Genomic DNA, 20,442 nt, shown 5'->3' with positions numbered 1-20,442 from the left:
TAACTAAAATAAAGGTGAGATTCTCCATCCATTTATTTCAATATCGTCGATGAGCAAATGTACACAGTATGATAATCGTTAAATTTCACGTCACTGTATACCTTAAAACTGGTATATTGCTGCAGTTCTAAGAGCTTATTTTAAAAGAAATCTTTCAGAGCTTGAAAACATCTCTCTCTCTATCCTTAAAACCACTTCTGCCTAGAACCCAAACTAATAGCTGTGTGAGGTAAATGCTATTAAGCTCTACAATCATGATGGAAACCAGTGCATCCTTTTAAGTCCAATGACAATGACATAATGCAACAGTCGGCCCATGTGTAATGATAAATTAAATTCCAAACTAGGATGATTTAATACAACAACAAGCTTAGCTGACACACTGTGAGGCGATCACATTCATTGATAAAATCTCCACCGGGTGTTTTGCTGAGGACCATGCTGCACAAGACATGAATCAGTGACGCATAAAAAGCCAGAATGCGTTTGGATCAAAATGTGTTATGATTCTCATATTAACCAGCTACTAAAAACAGCTTGAGCAGAGCATGCGTCACTTCTCATCTCACACTCAAAGACTATTTACATGACTCAGGAATTTACTGACTCCATCAGTCTCCATAGCCCTTAATAATCACAAACAAACCCACACAGACCAATGCTAGGAGCTAAAAACACCACTCTGTTTTCTAACACATCCTACCAATTGCTCTCACCTCTAGCTATATTTGACAGGGCCTACAATGTCGGGAACAATAAAACTTTCATCACAATCAAAAACCTTAATCCCCTCCACTCAAAAATGTGTTTTTCTTAAATTTAGGTTCCCTAAAATGTCTGGCCTTGACTATACTGACCTGTATCACAGTGTCACAGTGTTATAGAATTATTATTATCAGTCACAGTGACCCTAATGGAATAAAAACAGAAGTTTTGTTTTCTTTTTGGTTGAACAAGCTTTTCATAACGTTAACTGAAGTATAAACCATTTCTTTTAATGGGTATATATAATTAAAATAACTAAAAGGTCAGATTTTTTTCCAGTATTGTAGATAAGCAAATAAACACAGTATAATAATTATCATACCAAGGTGTACCTTTGAAACTGTTAACTGCTGCATTCGTACTTGTATCTGTGCAAAGGTTTTTTTCCACATTCCTTTTCTAAAGACCGAGATTTCAGTGCACTCCCCTCAAATCTGACATTCACATGTGCCCTGGGCAAGCTAGATTTGGTAGATCCCAAATTTAACACTAACCGACGAGGAAACACTTCGACATAACTCTGGCAAAGAAACCTCAAACCTCCAGCACAGACCGGACTCATTATGTGTAATACCAGTTCTCAGCCAAATGGAATATATCTGCCTGCACACTTCTGATCAAAACTGTAGTAGACAATTAAGTTGTAAAAATATGAACACGTAAACACTCTGTAACATCGGAGCAGATACAGTTCTGTGTTTCACAACCACTAACTCTCTGTCAGCTGCTGCCAGTTACAAGCTAACAAGCTAACAACATTAACAAATGAAATATGCTAACTACACTTACAAGTCTAATACGTTTACTAGTTGCTGATTGTAGTGCACAACAGGCTCCTAATCTGAGTCTGGGACTGACTGAGGCAAAAACATCTTTCTGATGTTTCCTGTAAAGCCAGCTCTAACCATCTGAATGCACACAGTGCTAGTCTCCCATAGCCAGATCTATCTCCACACATCGTTTTAGCGCTTTGCAACACTAGAGAAGCAGAAAGCAAAACCTGGGGCGAGCTGGCGGAGGCCAGATACGGGATTTCTTAATGAGGGAGAAAAAGCAAATCTTCATTTCTCTTTCCAGAGCTTTTTTGTGGGTAAAACCATGTTAAACAAAATATGAATCATAGCAGAGTCATTTTACATGTTTTAAAGTGTCTGGAGTGGAGCTTTAATTTTAGAGGAGAACATATGGAGGCTAAATCCAGCCATGTCCATTTCCACAAGCGTCAACACTGAGATTGTTTTTCTGTATTCTGTCAGCAGTAATCGGCTCTTTGAACCTGATAAATGATAGATGCTGCTGCTCTTCTCCGTCCTGTGTGTTGGTGTCAGCCATGGCTATAAAAGGACATAAACATCTCCTGTTGCCCTGCCCAGCACTGTCCCCTCTGTCTCTCTCACTCTTGCTTCATGCTAACCGCTAGCAGATCTCTTGAGCACAACTGCTAAGCCCCATGACATTTTGCACATTCACAATGATGTGGTCTCAAAGAGGACAGTAAAGCGGCTGAGCGCAACATACCACGCAAGCTGAAACATCATCCAATAACCATGGCTCACATGTCACGTGTCACTGTACAAATGAAGAATACCTTGCCCCCAAACAACCCACAAAAAGTGGATATGATTGCACAACAATCACAAATCATGTCACAGTAGTGTGTGTAAGCTTTTTGATAAAAAATGTAAAACATGCAGAGAGAAAGTGATGTAACTGCTCGTTTGTCCTCACTGGTCTGATTTGCAGCTGGCTCCAATAACTCTTATAGTTCCTCTTTATAAAAATTAAATGTGAAGAATGGCTACAACTACTGAACTTTAAGGCCTGTAAAACTCAGATCTGTTCTAATGCAACCCTAAGACCAAGACATGAGGCTCACAAATACCAGTCCACATTAATAGACATGCCCACTGGCCAGCAGGCCAGAAAAGCCTGTGTGGTAGAGGGGACACTCATACAAACACCTGCCTGTCCTTGCTGGAAGGCTCTGAGCCTCTTCTTGAAACGCGAGGGCAGAACAAAGTCACAGCCGCGTGCCAGCAGGGCCAACTCCTTCCTCAGGTCAGGGTCCTGACGCAAAGACAGCTCCCTCATCCTCATCCTCGCTCCAGACGGGACGAGGCAGACATATACACAAACACAAACTCTCAATCCAGCGTTATCCTCCTGACCGTAGGAATCGCTCAGTACCAGTGAGCACTGTGAGCAAAAGGCAGTGGCGGCAGTGGAAGTCCTCTGTGTCTGTGTCCCTGTGATTGTCCTCTGTCAGAGTGAGAGCCTCTTAATGCATGGGAGCAGCTGCTACTGTGACGACTCTCTCTCCCATTCCAGATCTGGTCGCACAATCTCAGCTCTGCCTGCCTGCTGCTCTGTCCCAGTCTCTACATAACATGCACATGCACATGCACATGCACACACACACACACACACACACACACACACACACTGCACAGGGTCAGGGAGCCCTTGCCTCAAAGCTGGTGGGGAGATAAGAAGCGGCGGGTGTTTATGTGCGGGAGTCACTTAGTGTATGTGTGGGATGGGAGGGGTGTGTGCAATGGATCTGCCCTTTCCAGTTTGCATTCCTCAGTGCTCGTGGAAGGTTATGTAAAGAGAGACCTGTTGTTGCAGCTCGCAGCAGCCTCAGGAGCCAATTGAAGGGATGCACCTGTACATCACACTGCTCATGTTCGCTCGCTTCCTTTCTGAAAATACCCCACACAGCCACATACTTCAGGGGAACTTTGCTTTTGCTCTAAAGCCTGTAAAAAGGACCCCTCTTTGTTTGGACAGACACCAATTAGGGATGTCCCAGTCAGACTGTAAGGATTGGTATTAGGCATGATCAGTGCATCTTTTATTTGACCTTTATTTAAGTCCACCATCACACAGGTGTTGTAAACAGAGGACATTGCGGCAGATATTCAGGTTTTATCGTAATGCTGCTGCTACAATAGGGATAAAATATTTTTTGTTCAACTTTAAGCTGCTGCACCACTTGAAGTGAACTCGTGATTATATTGCTCATTTATAGTGTTCTGTACTTTTATTTAAATGCTGCACTGAGTGGATTTGAGACATTTTAGCTTGTTACTTTTGTAAGAATAAAATTTTAAAAATCTCAAGGAACTATTTGGATGCATGTTTTTTTTGCAGATTTCTTTCTTGTATTGCACTGCAGAGCTATTTAACCGTCAAGCATACACACTGGATTGATTTTAAAAAGTGCTTGAAGTTAGCACAGTGCAGCTGTATTATCAGATCTGGACTTGGTATTGGTACTCATTATCAAATGACTCGGATTGGGATTGGGGGCAAAAAAAAACTTGATCGGGACATTCACTCATGGGAAAATTCAAAATAAAACCCCTGAAGTGCAGCCACATGCTACCTCTGCTACATCTGTCACTAAATCTGCCTAAAAGTATAAATCACAAAATTAACAAAGCATTGGCAAATAAAGAACACAGCCGGAGTTTGACTACTAAATAATAGATAACAAGAATGTATGCAAAAACACCCAATGATATGTACACAACTTCAATACATATATTCAACTATTCTGCATCTTATCTAATGGTTGTCTTTATTTTGCCTTCCCTATGCAAGCTCGGGCTGCCAGCCATTCCACATCTTATTATAGTTGATGGGCAATAGAGGAGGGGGGGGACATGTCAAATTCAAAGAATGATGACCGAACCAGTCTGCGCCTATTAAAAGCACCAGTAAGCACTGTTTGGGCAATCCAAGAAACTAGATCTGGAAAACAGGAGTGTATCTTTAGTCCTCAAACAAACATCCACTTCCGGTTGTCCCAGAATGATGGCAATTACATCAATTCTTCACAAATCTGCTGATCTAACAGCGCTAGGGTTGCCTTCGCTGCACTGACTGTGACGCAGGGAGAGCCCAACCCTGTATATACCTGCCGATGTAAATGTTAATTAAACAGAAATGGTACAGAGATGCCCACATCAGTCGACTACATAAATAACCCTATGTTTGTTAATGTTATTGTTATTTTACATAGAAAGTGAAAGCACACCCATATTATTTTTAGATGACAGGATCACGGGGTCCACAGCTTTCCACTGGTTTCTGCTCAAACCCAGTTCCTGTTATCGTCCACACAGGACACTGCACATGCTTGATAAGCTGTTTGTATGACAGGGTTTTTTCACACTGGCTGCCTTTTGTTCGTGCTCGTCAATTCAAACCAAATATGGAAAGGAGAGCGCCAAGGCCAAACAAAAAAAAACAAAACAAAAACAAAACCCACACATGAAACTGTCAACTCCCATGGAATACCGCTCTGTACATTTTTGTGTTTGAGTTATTAAAAAGAAATGTCTTTCATAAACAGAGGTTCACAACACAGCAGGGATAATGATGTGTTGGTTTACATATGTAGCAACAGCCCTGCTGGTGTTTTAAAATCAAGGCACACATGTTGTGAGCAGCAGTGTGGACTGAGGAAACAATACGGACACCAAAACACTCATAGGTTCTGAACATAAGCTTCCTACAGGACAATATGAAGCGTGTGCCTTTGAAATACTCAAAATGGACAAACTGTAGCGAGTTTCGCCACTAACCAAATCATCTTCGGGCCTTTGGCAGGCAGGTTATCCAAACAACATCAGCCTCTGAGGCAACTACTAGTCAGACAGGCTACTTAAGTACTATGTCCACACGCTAATGCAGGGGTGTCAAACTCATTTTAGTTAATGGGCCACAAACAGCCCAGTTTGAGCTCAAGTAGGCCAGACCAGTAAAACCAATGCATAATAACCTGTAATTAAAAATACCTCCCAATTATTTTCTTTTAATTTTAAGTACAAGTCCATTCTGCAAATGTTCATCCATCTTGTAAAAAAATTGAGAGTCTAATTTCAACAATATGTCTCTATGTAATTGTTTTGCCTGTTTTTGCGCTATTGTGTTTTTTTTTTAAATCCTTTTTTTGGTTATTTTTTGTCTTTGTGGTTGTTTTGCCCCCTTTCTGTGGTAATTTTGTCTTTACGGTTGTTTTGATCCTTTTCATGGTCATTTTGTGCCTCTTTGTGGTTGTTGTGCTCCTTTTTTGTGGTAATTTTGAGTCTCCTTCTTGTCAGTACATGTTAATATGTGTGTCATTTTGCAGTTGAAGGCGAGGTGGGCCCCTGACACTTTGGACTCCTGGGCACAGGGGTCAGGGGCCCACCTGTGTAAAGTGTAAGTATAACTCCATGTTTAAAACATGTATCAATATTAGGTTTGTAAAGTCATCCAGTGGGCCCGATTCAACCCTTTGGCCGTATGTGTGACACCCCTGCTCTAATGGGTCACTGTGACAAACAGAAAAACAGCAAGAACTCAGACTGACCTCACAATATGTCTAATCTGTAAACTGTTAAATCTGATTTGCACAGAAAAGATGTGTCCAGTCATGTTCACTTCATTACATAACATGAGATTATGAAACATGCTGTCTGGAGTTAGCGGCTCTTGGCAGGTCTATATGTTACGACTCTCCACAGTCGGATCACTTCACGAATTGCTGATGTTGTATTTTTGCTTCATTAAAATGGCATTCGATAGTGTTGATATAAATTTGTGATATTCAAGAGACAACATGCAGGGAAGAGAGGCAACCACAGCAAAGAAATATTACAGGGGGGTTGGGCAAACCGATCAAAACTCCCCAGAGGGCTTTCCCAAACTGTCAATACAAGCATGCATGATGTCCCACAAAAACTACAATCAGCTGGCTTCAGTATCTGCATTACTAACATGACTGAACCAGTGACACATACCACAGCTCACAGAGGTGACCCAAACCAGTTCATGACAGCGGGGGGTGAAAGCCACAGCTGGTTCACAGCGTCAGTACAGAACCGATGCTGCTGTGAAATCCAGAAAGATCCAGTTCAATCCACCACAATCGGATGTCTGAGACAGGGATTTGGGATACATGTGAACGTGGGCCAAAAATAGGCCTGATTGACTGGCAACATGGTGGGCTCAGGGAAGGCTAACAAGCAGAACATGATGTGAGCAGATCAGCTGGCTTGCATAAGAGTAATACTGTAAAAGCAGAGCTGGGTGGTTGTTGGAAAATCTATGTAGTCTACATGGCACCAGAAGTGGAGCAAAGGGTCAGAAAGCTAAAGAAAGAGGCTGCAGATAAAGAGTGACAGTACAAAGGGCCCCCATCACTTACTTCACAGGTTTGCAAGTAACTACTGTGTATACACTGACAATTTATGGCCTAACAGTTAGATGTTAGAGACAACAGCTTCAGACACTGAGTAAATTCTACCTATTTTTTATTGTCATATTTAAATATTTTATTATTATTTAAGATATTTAGTTTTATAAGATGATATCCAAAGCTGTGATTTGACTTTATAATGACATTGCAACTTCTGTAAAGAATTTATTGTCCCGGAAAACAAATATAAAAAATTACATTACCTTCATATTTCCGGGGTTTACAAATAATGTGGCTGTGTAGTAATAAACAAGCTGAGATATTTGTGTTTAGAGTTTATACATATTACTTAATTTAGTTATGAGTTTGTAATGGAATTAAGCTGCACAAACAGACCAATTGAGACTAATGAAGGGTAAAGAAATTTAAAAATGTTTATTGTATACCTTCAAGGTATCGACTAAAATAATACATAATGCACTTCTCCAGTCAAACAATACCTCCATTTGATCCTTTTTGTACCAAGATATAGAAAAAATGACTGGGCTGTTTGTACCATTTCGCTTGCAGCAAATCACCGAAAGCGTTCTTTCTTTAATGGGATGTGTATATTGGTCCATGACTGCAGCAGTTACACCCCATAACCTATTGGAAAAGTTGTCTGTGCACTTTCAAAAATGTTTTTGTGTAAAAATCATTTGGATGGGGACGATTGATGGAGGCACTTTATGCAACTAAACGTTTCCATTCACATCATGGATATTGAAGAAAGTAGAAAGAAAGGTATCAAATTATATACTCTATTGTTATCGATATCACTGTAATGGTGCTGGTATAGTAATCTTTTAAACAATTCACAGCCCTGCTATTGTGCTCAAGAACTACTCTTAATATGCAGTGACAGACATGTCATATTTCTTTGTGCAATCTCACATAAAGCCAAGATCGGCTGAGTCAAAGCCCAACGTTTGCAATTGTACACTTTATGCTCATAAAATTACCAAGCCTCCAAAATAAAAGGACTTGTGGGAAACAGTTTAACACCTGGTTCTCTCTGACAGGTCAGGCAACTGATAATGTGACCCTAGACCCCTGCTTCAAATAGCCTCAATGTTGCTGAGCCCGACCAAGCATGCTATAAAAATACATCTTGCGAAATAACCTGTGATCCTAAATGCAGACACAGAGAACACAAGGAAAAGCAAAACCCTCAAAGTAAATTTATTTCTGCTGTTCTGAATCATTAAAACTACTATGTGTTTGTGCGTGTGTGTATAATGCACTCATAACACCAACAAAATTATAGGTGTTGAGCTACACTGCAGAGATGGCGAGCCAATCCTTTACGGAGGAGGCTGATATTTACTGTACATGGTGTCAATAAATAAATACATGACCGCATATTCTGACAATGAGGAGCATCTAATAGAAGATGTTTCAGAGTAAATTACAGAGAGCATGAATGTGCTGCCACACCTCATCTCGCTGGCAGAGTTCTGGGTATCTAATGCCAACACGAGGGAACCAAGGCTATCTATATCGGTGTCTGATGTCAAAGTCAGACCAGCTGTTGTGGGCTGCATCAGTGTGACATAAATTGAATTTTTGAGTAATCCTTTAAAGAATGCATCTGTATGCTGGAATTCATTTTGTCGTCTTAAAATAGAAGTATTACTTTATACAACCGCACAATCCCTTTAATATTGAGTGACACAGTGAGGACATATGCCGTGACACATCACAGCAAAATACACAAACTGTCCAGTAGATGCTTTTTTTTATGAATCTGGGGGTGAGAGGGTGGCATCAGGGGTCAATATGATCACAGGAAGGAAAGAGGCGTGGATGTTAAAATCAAAGAGTTCAGATCTGTCTGTGACACCTCCTTCTGTTAGATGGGCTCACGTTAAACTGGTAAGGCAGTAAGAGAGAAAGCTTTAGGTAAAGATCCAAAGCCAACTGATCTTGTGAGAAACATCAAAATCCGAAACCCACCATAGGAACCCAGCGTGCTGCTGCAGTGTTTTGTCTTTTATATCCTCTTCCTTCTGTGTTCAGTCTGTTTTACTCACTACTCATGTCTCATTTGGTCAAAAAAAGGCCTTGGTAAGACTATGTTTGTATCTTCACCTAGGCCTCGGATATTCTGGTGCACAGAATCTGTAATGGATGTTGCAGTTTTACTTGAACATTCGTTAGATACATTTGTATGAGAGGAATGGAAAACTAGGCATAATGGACTTTTCAAATCTGTCTTTACTTCCATCTTCAAGTTTGTTAACCCCTTAAAACCTGACAAAAGTGGCCTGATTTCTTTCAAGTACATACAAAGATGGCGATAAGCAAATTTATGAGAAATAACCCCCCCAAAAAGTAGTAAGACATTAGCAAAAGTTGGAAGAAAATTTCCTGTAAAAATGCACACACACACACACAAATAAAAAATAAGTAAAAATAAAATTAAAATTAAACAATCTAAAGAAGAAAAAAAAAGCTAAAAAATACATAACACAATTTTAAATACATAATTATAATAATTTTAAATGTGGCTTTCTGTTAATTGGCATCATTTTATTTTACTTTACTTCATTTTTTTTTGTAATTTTCTCTCACTTTTTGTTGAGGCCATTTTTCTTGTCACGTTTAATTATGTCTTGCAATTTGTTGGACATTTCTTGCCAATATAGCGTTTGCCCTTTCTGCATGTTTTCAGAAGAAATCAAAGCATTTGCTCAGGTCCCAAAGGTTTTAAATGCCTGTGAGAGGCATTTCACTACCCAAAAACTGACACTGATTCAGGATTCAAAGGGTTAAAACGATGTGTGCTTTATGAGAAATCTATGAAATATGCTGTGGACACGAAGCCCTGAAAGTCTGTATGTGAGTTATGCAAACTGGTATTTATTTTTGGACTACTGGCAGTAGCATTTGAGGCATAGTGTAAAAATAGAAAATGCATTGTGGATCTGGTTTATATTCATTTATTGTCACTTGTAAACTTGTGCGGGTTGAGTATACAATAGTTATATGCATTACACAATATTTAAAAAAACCCTAATGATAGTCTTCAGTTCAGCATTGCTTTGCTCTAACTTTAAGTTTACCTCTCCAGCCCTGTTGTTTCAGGCAGAGAGAGAACAGATGTCTCACCAGTGACCACTTGAACGCCTCCTCATGCCTGTCTTTAGCATGTCAACAGCATGTAGAAGGAAGGGTCTTTAAAAGCACGTGCCTCTGGCTGTCACCACACTCAGCATGTTCACAACTTCTCATTTTGACATAGTCCTTGAACAGACATAAAAACGTTTTAAGCCTTTTAACCGCTTTGTGCGGCTTGATTTCTTTCATAATAGAAGCAGCCCAAAGCAAGAATCCTATTTACTTCTGAAGACATAATAAGATCTGCAACACACAGGCTGAGAGGAGCAAGCAGAGTGCCAGGGATAGGCTAGGTTCAGACACTCCCACCTCTCATACCACACTAATTCGCAGGCGAGGCCTGAACATTTGGAAAGTATTTGACTAATAATCACTACATATGCCTACAGACATGGAGGCTCCACTATGATAGTGCAGAGTGGACAGCCTTTCAATGCCTTTGATCCTGTAGGCTACTCAGCAGCCTCTTGTGGCCAGCCTGGGTAAATAAAGCCCCCAGAGGATACTGAGGGCCAAGTTTTAGAGACAAGAATTTCTCAAAGTAGAGGAAAGACTCTGTGTGTAGGATTTGAAAACATTCAAGCTTTGGGGGTGTTAGTGTTTAAGAAAGACACTGCAGTTGTTGCTACCAACATGAAAGATCCTATAATCACATGGAAAAAAGCTCAACCATACACTCGGTCCATTTAAAATTAGATATTAAAGCTGTGTCTGATGAGGTGCAGCTTTTGGCTATACTGCAGGTGCACCTGTTGGTAAAGCCATGAAAGCATAATCTATAACAGCACCAGGGAAAGCACCAGTGTGACTTATAACAATAATGCTGGCTTCATTTTATGAAAATATTCTATTCAGCTATGACAGGGTGACAGTGGACCGGCATGCACAACTAGCAGGCACAACACCAGGACCCTGAAGAGAAGTAGCCATATCTGATTCAGCCATCATAAAATGTATTATTTAGGGGCGTTTTACACTGCGACACATCAGAAAATCCTGCACCTGCACCTTAGATTTTACTGTCAATACCTGTTGCTAAACAAACAGGGCGGACAGAGACTGAGATTTTGCAACACACCCTTAAGTCATAGGTACCTCAGGTGGCTCTTGGAAGAAAACTGAGACTGCAGGACACACCCTGTTTTGGTGATATAAACAGCAATGTTATATGAAAGCCCTGTGGCATGTTCTCATAAGTACCTCTAAATCTTGTTTAAACCTGTAACACTGTTACATAACAGTTGGTATAAGAGGTCTGAATTATGAATTGTGGGCTGCATTCTTGCAGAAATCTAACGACAACTGTCGTAAATCTTTTGATTTACACCTTCAGTCAATAACTGAACTAACCTTTTTTGTGCTGACAGACCTCCGTAGTACTCGGCCATTGGGTCCAGTCACTCTGGTGTTACTGCTGCTGCCAGAGGGCAGGGTACTCGCAGATGGGGGGCTGGAGGGAGTGCCAAGAGGAGCCGGCTTCTTCTCTGCCAGGTTTCTTTGAGATGCCACATTGTTGTTCTCATTGAAGGTCAGGGACCTCTTTTCCTGGGCATCCCCACTGCTCAAATCAACATACTGTCCACTTTTGATTAGGTCAAGATAATCTTTGAGTAGGGACTGGGTTGCAGGATCACTCAACCAGTTCAGAAAGAGCTCGTCCACCTTCATTTTAAGGACTGGCTGGAGGACTGGTGGCGATGGCATTTTGAAAAATATGGCTTTTTGGCTCTGACAAAACGTACCTGTGAAGAAAAGAGAGTGCTGTTTAAATCAGTCAGTGGTGATCAACTGTCAAAAAGCCATACTTAAGTAAAAGCACAGATTTCTTACCAGAATATATGAATATTATTTGAGTAAAAGTCTTAAAGTATCTGATGTCTATACTTAAGTATCAAAAGTTATTTTATCCTAAAAGTGGAGCCTACATTACAATTTTAAATATAATTTGAAGCATTTTAAGAACAAAATCCCGTTATTCCTTTCATTCATTCATCCACCCTTCCCTTCCTTTACTATTTTGTTGTAAATAATTAAAATTAGGGGAAATGTAGTGGAGAAAATGTTAGAGTTGAAAATAGTACTGTACTGTACTCTAAGGAAGTATTATTACTTTGGTACATATACACCACTGATCACAATACACCTGTCTGTTTTTGTACTTCGAGCACACCCTAAATGAATACTTCCACAGTGTAAAACCGATGAGCTGACGGAGTTGTTATAAATGAAGTGACTGACAGAAAATAGCACTTGCAATAGCTTGGTGTCACCCGTTCTTGTTTTGAGTACACACCAAAACACTCACTGACGTTATTGGATTTTAGCGCGAACCGTCAATGCCGTAGCCCACAGGCAAAAGTGAACGTTAACCCATATTGACCCCGGTAGCTATTTTTTAACATCCCTGTAAGAAATACAGCCGTCTAAACCCAGCATTTACTTAGCGATCGTCACTTAAAGCTGACAGACTATTTCGGAAAGAGGAGCCAGGGTCGACAGAGTTTGTAAAGTTGGCGTTAGCTAGTTTTAAGATCAGCAGGCAACAACAGTTTGTTAGCTACGGTAGCAAGCTAACGCTAGCCGGCTAACTAAGGCACCAACCTTTGATTGCACGGACGGTGAGACCAAATGCGTTGATGAGACTCTACATTACTTCCTCTATAGGCGAAGATGGTGCACTCGTTTGTGTTTATCTGTGATTTACAAAAGAAACGCTGTATCTCCGGTGTTCATTTCGCTGAGCAGCAGCACGGCACACAAGCACTACTTCTCGGCTCTCGTTCCCCTGGTAACCACAGAGAGAGTTAACGCGAGATCTTCCGCGGGGTGAGAGTTCATGCCCCCCCAACGGTTTTTCCTCCAGGAAAATGTACCAAACCGCCCACCTGTTAAAACTAAACTCTGCTTGTTTGCTCGCTGTAGTGCACAAAATATTACTTTACTCCATCTCCATGTCCACTGCTACAGTTTTCTCCATTGTAAGCCCAAATCCTCGTTGGTGGGAGATGTATTTAGAGCGTTTACCTGAGTAAAAGTAGCAAAACTACAGTTTAAATCGCGCAATTTGAAGTCCGTCATCCGAAATCCCCCCTAAGTAAAGGTAGGTGAGTAATATCAGCAAAATATTTCAAAAGTGTCCAAAATAAAGTACACATTTCGTTGCAGAATTGCCCATGACAGTGTTAAATTAGGGCACTACTACTGCTACTACTACTACTACTAGGCCTTACCACAGCTACTAGGCCACTACTAGTACTTTTAATGTTGTAGCTGATCGAGGAAAAGGATTAACTACCTCAAAAGTTTGCAATTTAATCTGTGACAGTCTGACAGTTTTAAGATACATGTGTATTTTAAAGGTCCAGGGTCGAGGATTTAGGGGATATATTGGATGATATGAACTCATGTTGTCTGCAGCCCCTTTAAAAATCCTAAAATGTCTCAAATTCAGTAAATATAGTGTCTTTAAAGTCATGAAATGGTCTTAAATTTGAATTTGTGAGGATTTAATTGCCCCATACATTGTTTGTTAATTTGTCTCTTTTTGTCAACATGAGTCAAGCTCTTCTGTGGGAAAGTCCTCATTTCTTTTTAAAAATCTTTAAACCTACCTCTGAATCTGTTACTGTATTTCTACTATAAACTTGCACTTACTTGGCAAAATGTAGATCGACCTAACTCCACTATTTTTACATACAGGGCCACATACAGTATGTATATACTACTTAGTTTTATACTTGGTTGCAATGTTTGAATAAGATAAAGATGATTTGAACAAAAATCAGTCTTAAATTTGGTTAAAAAATATCTCGAAAAGGTCTAAAAACAGTTAACTACTGTGTCTTTTACCTGTAGATTAGCCCTGAACTGACTTGCCTCCAGTGCTGTATCCTCTTCTGCGGAGTCCACTGTTTTGTTTAGACAGCAGCCAAGAACAAACAAACCAAACACTGGCTCCAGATAGGGCCATTCGGGTTTTCGCGTTGGCCACTGTAGTTCTCTGACATACTAGGCACACAGGAGAGGTTCCAACTTTACCGCTAGATGCCACTTAATCTTCCACATTAGACCTTTAAGTAAAACATTAAGTAGTAGTAGTAGTTGGAACTTTAAAGTAGTGTAAAGTTTAAAATAAATGCAGTAAAGTAAAAACTACCATATTTCAAGAAGCAGTGAATCATCACCAAATTGCACTCAAATATTGAACACTATGCAAGTCCATCTTGCATAAACACAGTCCACAAGAGACTGATATGAAATATGTGATGCAGGCATTCTTGATTTTTGCAAGTTGAGACGTACACAGAGTTGAGTCAGCATTCATCACATCTGTAATGATCATCTAAATTCTTTTTGTCATTTTACGTTTGTTTGTTTTCTGCGGTGCACGATCCAAATTCAAACTGGTCATCATTGCAGTACTCTTTTCCAGGAATCTAATCCTGTGTGTTCAATTTAGCCTCTTATGAACTTGATCCTGACTCTCTTTGCATGAATAACAATGATACATCTGTGCCTGATTCCACTCTCTTTTCTCTCCTCGTACCCCTACTCCTCGAAGCAGCTGGGCCGAGCACCTGGTGTGTATGGAGCTCGACACCCTTATTGATTACTGCAGGGAGACATCGTGGCTCCCTCGCTGCATCCCCGGCGTGGAAAGCAAGCAACACAGGGAGAGGTCAGTTTGAATAATGGGCACCATATTTGACACCTGGGGCAAAAAAAAATGAAGTGGATTGTTTTCAGCAGGACGGTACTTTCCGAACTCTGTATCTCATTCCAAATCAACCACAAACATATTAATTGAATGCACATTTAAAAGATGAAGAAACTAATTTTGGTTGCACTTGAGTGGCAAACATGTAACATGAAAATCACCGAAACAGATTTTATGATTGATCACAGGGTCAAGAATTAATGGTACAATAACAATTTCACTTGGAATTATTTTCACTCACACAAGCATTGAAACCAAAAACAACAACTTGATTACTTCATGTCTCTGCAAATTCAGTGTTGCTTGGTAATTATATTTATCATTTGGGCAAAATAACAAATTCAGTCTAGACTAATTTGTCCCTTTTGGCAATGACAATTTATAGCCCTAAACAAAATCAAAGTCAAGTTTTTATGTGTGCTTCAATTATTATGTATTTATTTGTTGCCAATGCATTTATTTTGTTTTGCACAAGTATTATTATTGAGATGCAAAAAAATGAAAATGTTACATTTTGATGAAGGGATCAAGCAGTTGTTTGCTGATTTACCAAAAAAAATCACCTGACATGGACTTTATTGATGTGTTTGTCTGTATTTTCAGCATGAAGGACATTAGGGACACCTATCTACCCGAAACCTCTATCTCGTTAATAACCGCTTTTAAAGTGCCTGTAGCCTTTTTGTTAAGAGCAAATTAATGGCGGTTGTGGGGTTTTGAAAATTATTGACTGAATTCGCCTGATTGCTTCCCTTGATAACGCCAGCAAATCAAGTCTGAAACATTCAAAGTTGTCTGAGGCGCAGCACGTAATGAGAAACCTCTTTTGTTCTTTAGAACAGCGAGCCTTACATGTGTTTTAGAGCCTAATCAATATCAGAAATGAGAAGAGAAAAAGTGAAGGTCTTGAAACTTTAAACTTTGCAACTTTTCAAAGTGTAATTACAGTGTACAAATAGGATTTTACCCAAAGCAGTGTGCATGTTGTTTTTTCACGCCTTGAAGGACATTTCAAAGGTTTGGCCGAAGCTGAAACCACAGGGGGACAGCTGGTTAGCGTAGGAAAGTGTTAGTGAGGAGTTCATGTGTGCAGCTCTCCCTTACTGCTGTCAGCTATGCTATATGGGCGCTCTGTGAAGTAGGCGATAAGCAATCTGCTCTAATAAGGAGAGTGAATAAAGTTGAAAGTGTTGTGTTGTAGCTGTGCTCTGTGGAGAGTTATTTGGACCGTATTATAGTCTATGCACATAATAGAATAGGCAATGGGCCATGGTTATTTTGAGGTTTAAGTTTGTTTCACGTTGAATAAGTTAAGACAAAACTTTTTTCTCTTTGTCTCTGATTTCCAGATACAGATTTTAGATTTTGAATCCACTGAAGTGCATCAATTACTGAAACAACATTCCTTAACAACTCACTGAATTTACTTTTCACTTGTTCAGCTGCATTAACGAAACTGATTTAAACATGTATGGATGGTTTAAATAGTACTTTGGCAAGTGCTTTTCCCTCATTGCAATCTAACAGTCAAACAAAATGTGACACTCGATTCCCAGATGGTTGTCATTGTAAAGGTTGCAGATCCTTTGATTCTGATCCAAGCCTTTATATCTTCAAATGATCCTGTGGATTCTTGTGCTGCTGACCTTGAAGTTACAAGTCTGCAATTTATGTTTTCAGACAATAGGAACTTTTCTAAGAACAAACTCTTGTTTGAATCGAACATAGAGATCTCAGAGTGACATCGGTTTGCGCTTGCTTTGCCACTTTTGTCTGATCTGGTCTCTTAGCCGTTGTTAGGCATTTAGTTACATGTTTGTGTGAGCCAGCCAGTCATAAGACAAAACACAGTCATACAAAGAAATAAATTACATATCTGATTCAAATATTCCAACATTATTTGAACAGTTTTAACCGGTTTGACAAAAATATAAAATGCATACAGAATAAAGTTCAAACACTGGACACTCAAAATACACAAATCATTGTAAACTTTGATTTTAGTTTTTCAATTTTAGGATCTATGTCTTTGTACTAAATATGCAGTTGCACGTAAGGCTAGGTGATCCAGAGAAAATGAAATATCACAACATTTTTGACCAAATACCCTAATGTCGATATCATGGCAGTATTGTCAATTTGACTGTTAGTGCTTTTATAAAATATTACACAGTGAGATTTTTGATAAATAATTATCAGTAATGTGGATATAATGACTAAGTGGGTAATGGAAAATGATAGAACAGCTAGAACAATCTGCTTAAGTTTAGAAAATTACATCACTTTACTGTAAAACCAGGAAAAGACAACACTTACCATATTATAATATCCAAAATCAATATCTAGTCTAATATCACACTATCAATATAATATCAATATGTTGCCTAGCCCTGGTTTCATGTGACATTGCAGTTAGTGGTGGTGTATGCAAAAAGTCTCAGAATTTATTTCAGTGTGAAAAAAGTTAAATTTCTGTAGATGTTAAATACTTTTTTCCTTAAACAATCTGTTATGTAAACTTATATTATTTCTTACACATTTTGTTCATTTAAAACAACATCAAGAGAGGGAAAAGTACTCTGTGGTTAAAACTAAAAAAAACAGACAGATGTAGGAACTGTTTACAAAACTGGGTATGACGAGAAGTCTGAGATGTATTTTAAAGTCATCATTTTAACTGTTTGTTAACTATTAAAACAACACCCTGCAGCTATGTTCTCATCACCAACTGCACAGGATAAATTTCCTTCTTCCTTCTTCAGTAGTTTACTGTAAAAGCAGTGAAAAGGACATCAGCAAATTACATTAACTGTTGTTTTTATGATTGTATATATTGGACTTTATTATATGTGAGCTACCTGTGGATGTGTGTAAAAGTAATAGTGGCGTAGAGACAGTGCTTTACCTCTTTTGAACAGCTCACAGCCACTAGTGAGCATTTAAGGCTGCATGTTTTCATCTTCCACAGTCGTCTCCTTCTCTTATCCAGACTGGGCAGAAAAAAATGTCTGTAGCTCCTTTGAATGGAAAAAAGAGAAATTGCGAGAGACACAAACCTCCATGAGATGTGGTATTAGGGCCAGAAAACAATTTTACAGTTAGTAGTTTATTTGAATTATCTTATTTTGCTGCCTTAACTGGTGGAGAACTTTTGCTTATATTGCACTTTACATCAGAGCTGCACAAATTACTGATTGGTTGTCAACCATTAGATAGATCGGCAACTATTGTGATAATTGATTAATCAGTTTGAGTAATTTTTTGAATAGAAAAGCAAAAACTCTCTGATTCCAGCTTCTTAAATGTAAATATTTCCTGTTTAATTAACTCCTCTATGACAATGAATTGAATATATTTTGCTTGTGGATAAACAAATGATAAACAACTGATTGACATTTTTTTTTTTTTTTTACCATTTTATGACATTTTAAAGACCAAACAGCTAATGTACTAATTGTTACAATAATCTACATGTTAATTGACAATGAAAAAAAAAACTTTAGTTGCAGCTCTGCTTAGCATTATTTGCCTATTGACATACATTTTGATACTATTTTAGCTGGAAATTCTGTATAGACCTCAAAAAGATGTTTCCATTAAATGTTATTGACAAAAACTGTTATCTGTGGGTAAAAGTGAAAACTCAATTATTACTCAAATATGCGTCCAAAAGCAATTTTGTTTAATAGAATATTTAAAGAATAACTTATTGCTTAATTCCAGAATATTTGCTTAGCCTCTGAAAGCTGGAAATAGAATCATATTAGGCAAAGAGATGACTTACCCATGATATTTCATGTATTTTCTTCAAAAAGTTTAAAAAGTATTTTACAATATTTTCAAAATTGCCCCCAAAGCATATTTAAAATGACCCTAAAGCGGTGTGCACATTTCTCTACATGCAAACTTACTCTTATTCTGTTGCACACCTGACTTACCTGAGCCACCACAGTGGTCCATAATTTCACAATTTCTTCCCGCACATCTTAAAGTCAGCGTACACCACTACTCCAAAGTTCAGAAGCAGGATAGATGTGTAGATTTTTCTCTGTCTGATTTCCAATAATAGCCTCACATTGTTGAAATAACTGCTAGAATAAAGTAACAATTTTACAAGAATGTAGCTGGTCTAGTGATATTTTTGACCAGAAATGGCTTTGATCTTGGTCTTAAACATTTCTCTGTTTGATATGGCTTTCAAATGAACTGTGGTATGAACCTCACTTTCCGCCTCCCAAAATGGCATCGGGTAGTGATGAGCCTTCTCATAGCTCTTTCATGGCTACACTGTAAACACGCTACACTGTTTTTATTCCTTAAGAAAATCACAGGCGGAGAATCAAACTGTCTTCAGTCAACATTTAGATTCCTAATACGCTGTGCGAAATGGAGCCGCAGAGGAGGAGACTTCTTTCATTAGACACTTCACTAATGCTCTGAAGTTTGCTCCTTCCATCTGAGATGACTTTAAAAGAGAAACAATGCCTCTGCCTATTGGGGTCTTTGGAGATTTTCTCTCTCATCACATATTAATGAAAGAGGTGGCATGTATGGAGTTGGAGAGCTTGAGCAGGAAAAACCTGCGCAGCTGCCTTCATGTTCACAGATTTATGACAGACTCATACGTTATGTGTATGTGACATGGTGTATGTTGTGTCTCAAGAAACTTCACTGTTGCAAAATCTGCACGTTTTCCTCACATGCAGCACGAGCATGTATAACATCAGCCTGTAGAGGGCACACTTCACCTGGGATGCGTCACCTTTTCCAGTCTCTTTCTCTGTTTCTGCACACACATAAACAATATTCATTTGGGTATAATCATCTTATATCAGGTGCAGAGACGGTATGAATTAGAGGTGAGCTCATGCCAGTTATTCTGATGACTGTACCAAACATCACTTTCCCACATTGGCCCTCCGTCTCTCCTTTAATGAGACAGGCCCGTCAAGATGGAACAGGAGCTTTTTGATATCCTCAGAGGGGCATGTCGCTGCGGAAACATTAACGCTCATAATTCATAGCAAATCAAGAAAGATTTTTTTTTTTTTTTGGAACAGAGGATCACACCAATTACCAGTTGTTTATTGTTTGCTATTGTTGTGTTTACTGCAGTCTAATCACATTTGGAGGTCGGCCACAGCACTACATCAGCTCCAAGTGGAAAAGCTCTTTTGAAGCCTTTCATTTCGTTGTGCCATATTAGCTGCACTGAGCAGCCCTAGACAACACGCTGCCTTTGCTTTCAAGATAAAAAGAAACAAGCATTACATCACTTTCTAAATAACTTCACGGATTGAGGAAATTGCACGTAAATCGGTCATCTCAAAAAGAAAAAAAAAGAGCTGTAGCCCATTAAGAAAAATGTGTTTCATGTATTAATTTGCCTCAAGATAATAATCGTTTACATAATGACTTGAACATGGGAACAACTGTTTGTGTTCGATTCTGGGCGAGTGTTGTTGGCTGCTCATGTTTGGCCAGACAAAGCTCCCTCTTTTCCCCTCGCACCCCTCCTATGGAATAGCAGATTCGTGGCATGAAAGCAAGAAAATCATGGAAATCAGCAAGGCCTTCATTATACCAAGGTCATTACAGCTGGCTTTTATCC

At 39.1% G+C, this 20,442-nt stretch overlaps 1 protein-coding gene across 1 annotated transcript in view; it reads right to left on the bottom strand.

Moving 5' to 3' along the window:
* The window catches only part of ppp2r3b (protein phosphatase 2, regulatory subunit B'', beta), a 29,874-nt gene extending 16,986 nt beyond the window's left edge, over positions 1–12,888 (bottom strand). The window contains 2 exon segments of the mRNA XM_042494985.1: positions 11,465–11,856; positions 12,716–12,888. Coding sequence (XP_042350919.1) covers positions 11,465–11,818 — 354 coding nt within the window. The 5' untranslated portion in view covers positions 11,819–11,856; positions 12,716–12,888.
* Between the last annotated feature and the right edge of the window lie 7,554 nt (positions 12,889–20,442).

This window comes from Plectropomus leopardus, chromosome 10, assembly GCF_008729295.1.
Source record: "Plectropomus leopardus isolate mb chromosome 10, YSFRI_Pleo_2.0, whole genome shotgun sequence".
In the NCBI taxonomy this organism is placed as follows: Eukaryota; Metazoa; Chordata; class Actinopteri; order Perciformes; family Serranidae; genus Plectropomus; species Plectropomus leopardus.
This window is presented reverse-complemented; position numbering and strand designations above follow the sequence as displayed.